General features: G+C 32.7%; 1 protein-coding gene across 1 annotated transcript; it reads left to right on the forward strand.

Moving 5' to 3' along the window:
- The first annotated feature begins 4115 nt into the window (after positions 1-4115).
- On the forward strand, positions 4116-7361 carry LOC110780138 (probable xyloglucan endotransglucosylase/hydrolase protein 10). The gene is made up of 4 exons (XM_021984562.2): positions 4116-4351; positions 4736-4836; positions 5556-5749; positions 6933-7361. Exons 1-4 carry the CDS (start codon positions 4138-4140, stop codon positions 7333-7335), a joined length of 912 nt encoding a protein of 303 aa, XP_021840254.2. The 5' UTR covers positions 4116-4137; the 3' UTR covers positions 7336-7361.
- Positions 7362-9939: the final 2578 nt, after the last annotated feature.

The raw sequence follows: 9939 nt of genomic DNA on the forward strand, positions 1-9939 counted from the left end.
TCTTGTCTGGCCAATTATAACAGGGTAAGAATATCTGTTTGGAGTAATACCTTTTTTTTCTATTGGTAAGAAAAATGATTCTTCTTCCGTTCCGAAAATATCACATTATGGTTCACTTTTACTCTCTAACAATTTCTCTAACTCTTAATATCTTAAACGGATTTTTCATGAAATACCCCCGAATTATGGCGTAATTCACCAAATGCCCCTCGACTTTCAGAAATTCACCAAATGCCCCTCACAAATGACTTAATACCCAAAATACCCTTACTAATGACGCGCCGTTAGTCCTCCGTTAGCCTAATTTTTAAATTCACCAAATACCCCTATTTTATAACTTATTTCATATAATACCCCTATTCTGAAACTTAATTCACCAAATACACATAACTTAAAATTACCCATTTTGATGCTCAGCGGCTAGTTTTTATGTTTGAAAATTAGCCGTTGCTTATTGTTTGCTTATAAAAACCCCTTTTCTGACTATTTATTGTAGTTTTTCTATTGTTTTGTTAATTTCATATCATTTTTGTCATGAGTTTTCTTTCAAAATCATCATCCACACCCATGAATCCACATATGTAAGAGTCCCAAACAATTTCTAATATTATGGGAGGAAATTTCCATCTGAGGCTCCGATACAACACTCAGTAAGTTTCAATTATGATCCAATAAGTTCAGGCCTCATCCAGTAAAGACAATGCACTTTAGCTGAGCAAAAGGCCAAAAAACCCCATTTTCAAAGGGATCTTATGTAAGTGAAGCTGAAGTAATTCAATCTAAAGCTAACACCTTAATTTTCTTATTGTCCGAATGGTAAAGAAACTAAGAAATCAAGTTCAATAACACATACATTTTTATCACAACCTCGATTTCAACTTGGATTCATGATGTGAAAATCTTGAGTTTGGAGGCAAATCTTTGTGCCAAGATTCATGTTTTTTCACTGGTTCATGAGCTTTGGAACATACCTTAGTTTCATTTTTTTTTTCTTGTTCCCTCAAATCCAAAAATAGACATTTGTCCATAAATCTGACCATGTCAATAGGACCTAGCTCAAAAGAAAAGTGGGAAAACCTTTATGCCTCGACTGTAAGGTTGAGAGAAAGTTAGGAGATTGAAGAAAGATGTTTGGAGGCAGTAGAGACAGGAGACAAAAGGGAGTTAACGTTAAATATGTGGCATGGAAGCAATAGAAGCCGAGGTAGCTGGAACATATGCGTTAGAATAAAATTAATAAGAGCTTTATTTTTAATCTGTTTGCATATGTTAAAGATATTTCCCATATTGAAAAAGGAATACCTTCCGATTGCATGGTAAATATAATTAATTGGTCACATAAAGAATAAGGTACAAAAGAAGTAGCTATTTTCTTGAAGAGTTGCGACGTTTTGAGGTATTTTAGGAGTGTTTTATGTTTTAGTGTTGTACCGGAGCTTCAGATTGAGTGTTGTATCAGATATTCGGATGTCAAATTTTCTCCCATGATAACAAAATTTATTTGGGACTCTTACATATGTGGACTCATTGGGTGTGGATGATGATTTTGAAAGAAAACTCATGACAAAAATGATATGAAATTAACAAAATAATAGGAAAACTACAATAAACCGTCAGAAAAAGAGTATTTATAAGCAAACAATAAGCAACGGCTAATTTTCAAACACAAAAACTAGCCGTTGAGCATCAAAATGAGTAATTTTAAGTTATTGGTATTTGGTGAATTAAGTTTCTGAATAAGGGTATTTGGTGAAATAAGTATTAAAATAGGGGTATTTGGTGAATTTGAAAATTAGGTTAACGGAGGACTAACGGCGCATCATTAGTAAGGGTATTTTGGGTATTAAGTCATTTGTGAGGGGCATTTGGTGAATTTCTGAAAGTCGAGGGGCATTTGGTGAATTACGCCAAAATTCGGGGGTATTTCATGAAAAATCCGTATCTTAAATCGTGTGCAAGTAAAAATTATAAGAAATTAATTTTTGGAAAATACATATCGTACGGATCTAACACGATCTCACGTGACTAAAATTTTCTTACGTACGAATCGCAAAAAATGGCCAAAGTCATAGTGTGAATAGTATAAAAAATAAATGGTACGATATATCCGAAACGGATGAAGTATTATAAGTCAACTTAACTACGCACGTCAATGTTTGAAAGCAAGAGAATTGGCAAGGAAAAACTCCATTCCCTAACATAAAGCAGATGATGGGGCTCGAACCCAGCACCTCCACCAAACAAGTTTGATAAAGAATAGAATAACTAACCACCAAAATCTGTTGATAAAACCACTTCATATTTTGTACTCCTTTAATTTTATCCTGTTCTAATTATCGCATAGTCTTAAACTCTTAACCCATGGTAGTTAACTAAGTTAAGTACTTAAAGGCCCATTATAATATATTTCCTCCACCAAACCTTATAAAGCCCAAATCCTGAAGGCCATCAAAATACTTGGCCTTTGCAACTTGGGCTTAAACTAATGAGCTGTGTCCCTTGACCCCTAACTACCCAAGTAACCCAACCCAATATCTTAGGGCTCGTTCGGTATCGTTTTTTATTTCCGGTTTTCTGTTTTTTACACAATTAAAAACCAAAATATGAAAACCACAAAAATTAGGGCTCATTCTGTATCGTTTTTTGTTTCCTGTTCTTTGTTTTTTTTACAAAACTAAAAACCACAATATGAAAACCACAGAAAGTAGTTTCCGGTTTTTTCTTGTCAGTTTTCAAAATTAACATGATTAAAATAGGTATGACTATTTTTTAGTTCATAATCTTATCTAAATCATATGACTTATAAAACCAAAAAACCAAAAACTTGAAACTTTCAGTGATACCGAACGGGCCCTTAGTTTTCAGTTTTTTGTTGCCAGTTTTCAAAATTAACATTGTTACAATAGTATGACTATTTTTTAGTTCATAATTCAATCTAAATCATACTGGCAGTGATATTAAACCAAAAAACCAATTCAATCTAATTTAATAATAAAAAAAAACCAAAAACTGAAAACTGGCAGTGATACCGAACGGGCCCTTATATCTTAATATAGGTTATGAGTTTATGACTTGTGACCATAGGCCATAGCATGTGACATCGGTTGTGGATTATTAATAGAAGGTCTCGGAAAGTCGTAATTTCAATTCGTACTATTCCCTCCGTTTTTCTAAAAACACATGGTCAAAGTTTTTAAAATTTGACCTATAAATTGGGTAGAATTTAGAAAAATGGAGGAAGTAATATGTTTAATGAACTTGTCTTTTTAACATTTTAAATGATTAAAGAAAAGAATATAAAGAAGACTCTAAAAAGAAGCTTGAAGGCCTAAATTAGCAAACATGCAATTGAAGCTATGCTGTTCAAATATTCTGCATGTGCTTCGGAGACAGAAGGTGAACAAAAAGAAATGTATATTTCATCTATTTCACAACATATGTATCATATTGACTTTTTACACTATTTATACTATTATTAAATTTCTAAGGCAAATCATGCCACGCTGACATGATTTACAAATACGAACAAACCAAAAAGGGAAGAACACTATTACTGAAAATGATACGTACCACATATAATATATACTTCACATCCAAATAAAATAAACGATCTCCGAATAGTTATTTTAAAAAAAAGTTCAAACTCGCATACGCAACACATGTATACAGTGGGTAAAAAAATATTTCGTACATTATCAACATTATAACCCGGGGCATATCGCCCGAGACATACACTAGTTTATATACTAAACCACCGGTATGTATCTTTAATTACGTATTAATAAACACAATAACAAGTTACCAACACTCTAAGCTATGTATACACCACATATCCACATCATTATTCTCCTAAATAATAATTAGGTATAGTCACTAATATAATTAGCTAGCCCGATAGAACAACTTTGTAACAAGTTTGAACATGATCGAATTGAAGTAGTCCATCCATTGAGAAGTTGACAACCAATTAATTAATTAAGGACACTTTAATTTTCTTTGCTTCCTCAAAAAGATATGTCTTGCTTAAACCTAAAACCTCTTCTATTTTATTCCTTCCCTTAGCTTTTTGTCATGCAATATTATACTTATAATAACACCCTTTTATCATTTTTCAAACCTAATATTTTCTAACTCACCATGGCAAATAATTATAACCATTTTGTTAATTCCTTTGCAATAATAATAATAATAATAATATTTATAATTAGCGCGATTTTCGTTCCGTTTTCTCTTGCTTCTATTGTTTCAACAGGGAACTTCAACAATGATTTCTTCATCTCATGGGCTCCTACTCATGTTAACACTTCGGCTGATGGCACCACAAGAACCTTAAAACTTGATCAAGAATCAGGTAGAGTTATTATTTAATGCTAATATTAGCAAAACTTATTTTAATTTGCATTATGAATTTTTTTAACAACTATTCCATCCAGTAGCGGATCCAAAAATTCAAGATAGTGGGTCACTATTTAAAAACTGATAAGATTTTCACTAAAATTATGTATTTTTTTAAAAAAAAATTGAAAATTTAACAATAAAAAAAGAAAAAAAAAAATCAAGTGGGGGCAAGGACCCCCTAAGTGGACCGTGGCTCCGCCACTGATTCCATCTGTTCCATAATGATCTTAATTTGCACTTTCCATTTTAATATATTTCATAATGTTCTTTATACTGCTTTTTATACTATTTTTGGACAGAGGTAGTAATTTTCTCTAACGATACATTATTTTGACAGGTTCTGCTTTCGATTCGAACAACATGTTCTTGTTCGGGCAAATAGACATGAAAATTAAGCTAATACCGGGTTATTCAGCAGGCACCGTTGTAGCCTATTATGTAAGTATTAACAAAAATGTTTTTATTAATTATTAGTTAATTAATGGATTTATTCTTAGTTAATTATCACCTTTTAAATTTCAGGTTTTTGGATTTTCTACCTTATAAAATGTAATTTCATACTTATCATCTAAATTTTACGAAACGTTTTGTATTCATCACCTTTTAACATATTTTATCTAATTTTCCGTCCATGTGGCCACATTTAACCAATTAACTTCTTGATCGACTTCTCTCTTTCGTTAAGTTTTCCGGTTAAAGAAGTTAGTTAAGTAGGGTCACATGCATGGACAAAAAGCTAGATGTAAACATGAAATACGTTACACTACAAGAATTTTTATCTTTAACGACAACCTAATTACGACGTGCATGTCAAAAATTCCGTTGCAAAAGTCTTTTGCGACGAGGCTAACAACCAAACAAAGATGGGAACAACTGTCGCAAATGTCTTTTACGACGGGTTAACGACGGGATTTTCCATTAACGACGGCCCCCTTAATTTTATGACGGGTCCGCGACAGGAAATCCCATCATTAATCAATGATTATTGGCCTTTAGCGACGTCGTTAATGGTACAATTTTTTATAGTGTCAAGAGGGGGTGAATATATATAAAATGTTTCACAAAATGAATGTGGTAAATATGAAATCATCCTTAATTAATCTACGATTTGCTCATCTTTTCAATTGAAAAATTGTTCAATTTATTTGTTATTGCAGCTTGCATCTGATTCACCAAATCGAGATGAGATAGACTTGGAGTTCTTAGGAAATGTTTCAGGGCAACCTTATATTCTTCAAACTAATATATATTCCGATGGCTTCGGTGATAGGGAAGAGAGAATTTTTCTGTGGTTTGATCCATCAACAGACTTTCATACGTATTCTATTCTTTGGAATGTTTACCAAGTTGTGTAAGTTATTATTATTCTTTACGTTATTATTCTGCTACGTACGTTACGTACGGAAAATGTAGATCCTAACTAGCTTAGTAAAACTTCATGCACAAGTGCGCAACTAAAGTGAAGTTTCAACTTTATATAGCGTAGTGAAAGTTAAGTTAGTACGTACCTTTAAGCAGTGGCGGTGTCAGTACGGGTTCAGTGGATTCAACTGAATCCGTACTAGCATCTGGGGAAAAACTGAAAATCTGAAGAAAACAAATTAAGTATACGGGTTCAAACCCTTGCCAAACTTTTTAGTTTTCTTGCTATTTTGTTCATACATTTGGATGAAAACGACATTTCTTTAATTTTTTTTGGCCTTGGACACACCCATATCAGTATTGTAATTTAAAATGGGACAGAAATATTTGATTTTATTATATTTGTTCCCTCAAAAAAAAATATTATACTTTTAATGATACCAAAAACTAAGATGTGTCATGTTCGTAAATTTTGAACCCGTAATGAAAATTTTCTGGAGCCGCCACGGGCCCACGGCCTATAAGTTAAAGTATTAAATAATCAATTAACCTTTTCTAACATGGGTAGAATTAAAATTATTTATGTCATGCATGCATATTGAACACTACTACGTACGTACATATAATGAAATCAAGCTACCTATACTTGTATAATCTTATATGCGTAGTAATTGATTTAATAATTATTTACTACCACCGTTTCAAAATGATCTTTACACATTGCGTTTTAGTCCGTTTCTTAATGTTCTTTACACTTTGTTTTATTCTATTTTTGGATATGAAACCTCAAAGAGGTCTTCGGCTTTATACCTTGTTAGTGCGTCCTAAGAGAACGGGCTAAGCAAGCAGTATAGAACACTGGTCTTAGGCAATCATCAAAACCCTTTTTACCCCATAATATTTACAAGTTTTCACTATTCATTTTTTTTCTTACACTCAACCACATTTTTTCTTATTTTAATTATATCCATATTTTATTATATTCAACCAAATTTTTTACTTTTTATTTAATATTTGTGCAAATAGTAACGGTAAAAGATTTTTATAAAACGAAGGGAGTACAATTAATATACACAAAGTTAAGTTAGGGTAGAATTTAAAATGAGATATGTACGTACATACGTTGATTAGAAAATTATTAACATGGAATATAATTGAATGTATTCATGCAGGATCATGGTAGACTGGGTGCCTATTAGGGTTTACAGAAACCATGCAGATAAAGGAGCGGGATTCCCAAGATCACAACCAATGAGCATAAAAACAAGCTTATGGAACGGCGAAAATTGGGCAACAAGAGGAGGGAAGGACAAGATCGATTGGTCGAAGGCGCCTTTCGTTGCTTCCTTCAAAAATTACAAGATTGATGCATGTGTTTGGAGAGGAAATCCTAGGTTTTGCAAGGCAATTAGCTCTACTAATTGGTGGAACAAAGAGAGATTTAACACATTAAACTCTAATCAAAGAAGATTTTATAAATGGGTGAGGAAATATCACCTTATTTATGACTATTGTCAAGATAATAAGAGATTTCAAGGCAATCTTCCTAAGGAGTGTTCCCTTCCCAAATATTGATGAATTTTCTTTAAATTAGTTTGTCACTTGTACATAGTTAAAATTAAAATAAAAATTATGATCATAATATGTAGTATCTTCTTCATTCTTGGAAGAAAAACAAGATTTGTACTACTATTTTTTCAATAATTTGTAAAATTTTATTTAAATTTCATTCAATTTTTTTTTGTTTTTACATCAACACTACAAGAAATTGTACTATTAACGACGGGAAATCCCGTCGCGAAAGGCCAATTATCGTTGATTAACGACGGGATTTTCTGTCGCGAACCCGTCATAAAAGGGGACCGTCGTTAATAGAAATCCCGTCGTAAATCCGTCGTAAACCCGTCGTAAAAGACATTTGCGACGGTCATTCCCGTCATTGTTTGGTTGTTAGCCCCGTCGTAATTAGGTTGTCGTTAAAGATACAAATTCTTGTAGTGCAATCAGTGAAGATATTTATCCCATTTTAATCCCTACGTGTCAATTCTTACACGCAAAGTTATTCATGCTTATATATTAATACAAAATTATTGATAAAGTAAGAAAAATGTGTAGCAAATTGAATTGATTTTTTTTTTCTTTCGTTATTTTTGGATCATAACTTTTCTTCTGTTATCTGATACCCAAATTCTTATATGAGACTGTCCTCACCATCAACTGATGGTGAGACCAGTTCACACTTGCGAATTTAGGTATGTTACTTCTATAGTTTAGACATGTTACTTTTTTTTATAATTTTAGAGGAGGTACTTTTTTTAGTTTAGGTATGTTACTTCTATGGTTTATATATGTTATTTTTTTTATACGGAGTAGTTTTAGGAGAGATACCTTCTTAGTTTAGGTATGTTACTTCTATAGTTTAGACATGTTACTTTTTTTTATAATTTAAGAGGAAGTACTTTTTTTAGTTTAGGTGTGTTACTTCTATAGTTTATAGATGTTACTTTTTTTTATACGGAGTAGTTTTAGGGGAGATACCTTCTTAGCACTACTAGAAAATAGGGAATAGAAAACACTGAATAGAGGACGGTTAAGTTTGTTAAGCGTTGTCTAGGAGTATAGAGAACGCATTTCTCTCATAACAGTTGTGTGGAAAAAGAATAGAGTACGGTTTACTTACCTAATCGTCTTATATTCTTTACCATAGTAATAATAATAAAATTTAAAATTAAAATACTTAATAAAATATAAAACTGTTTTCCAAATAACTGTTTTATATTATTTTACAAAACTATTTTTACAATAAAAAATAAACCTTAATTAAACCAAATCAAACATTTTTTTTAAAATAAATAAGAAAATAACAAAGCAATTAAAATTTTACGTAGTACATCACTACTTCGTATACGAGTTAGGCGGCAGAACATAATTCCCCAAAATTATGAGTTAGCGCACAAATTTAGAAACCCTGCACTCCAACCTCTGCTCGCCAGAAAAATCGAAAACCTCTGCACCGCCGCTCTACGCCGCAGCTCCTCACTCTGCACCGTCGCTCTCTTGCACCTCTTTCCGGCCGACTCCCAACCTCCGGTAAAACCATCAGAAAACCACTCCAACCTCTGCTCGCAAGAAAACCCGCAACACCTCTGCACCGCCGCTCCCTTTCACCGCTTTCCGTCCTCTCAACCTCCGGTAAAACCCGGCTGCCCCACCGCTGTCATCAATTACACGGTTAGTGTGCTTAATTCTGTTTTTCATACATTTTATTTAACCTATAACCTAGGGATTATGAATATTTGTAGTTATCTAATTGTAATATATGATTAAAGAAATTGTTTAGTCTTCAATCACGATCGATCAGCGTTGAATATGTTTATTGGCCTAATCAGTGTTTTCTTTGAGCTGTATTTAATTTCGAACCGTGTCTTGAATTTTACAATTGGATTTTGATGACTAGCTATTTTCTCGTATCAATTGGATGTGTTGGTGTTAATATTAATGCTCTTCTAAGGGATGATTACGATTTTGGATTTGTCTCTGCCTTGTTGAGGCTTTAATTGATTTATTTAACAATAGCAATCTTTCGTTGCTTAATACTCTGTATTATGGTTTCTCTGTGACCCAAGTTCTATTTGCCTAATTTCTTTAGCTATTAAAGAATTCAGTTTGTTAATTGCCAAAATAAAATAGAGTAAGAAATTGTTTAGTCTTCAATCACGATCGATCAGCCTAAGATTGTATAGGCTTCAATCACGATCAATCACAATAATATCTGCTAGAATATATATCTTAACAGAATTATTATTGTGACCTCCTTGTATGTATTAAATATTAGGTCGAATCAATTTAATCAAACTATTCCCGCTTGTTGAATCATAGTCGAATGAATTATTCGTGTTTGATCGGATACGGATTTGGAATAGATGAACCGGACTCGTAACTTTCCGTGTCTCTGTTTTTCTGGTGAAAATGTGCATGCTAATTAGAATTTGCATGCGCCTCTTTTGATAAAGTTTCTCACCCTCCTCATGAATATGCACTCATCCTAATGAAAGGTGAGTTCTATTAAACCTTGTATTGCCAAGATATTGAAGGACCTAGATTGTTTTTTTCGTTTTCCTAGTTAACTAGGACTCATTATCCCCTCTCCTAATAAATCCCATTATATCCTGATAAGCA

The sequence above is a fragment of the Spinacia oleracea genome, chromosome 4 (genome assembly GCF_020520425.1).
Source record: "Spinacia oleracea cultivar Varoflay chromosome 4, BTI_SOV_V1, whole genome shotgun sequence".
NCBI classification, from domain to species: Eukaryota; Viridiplantae; Streptophyta; class Magnoliopsida; order Caryophyllales; family Amaranthaceae; genus Spinacia; species Spinacia oleracea.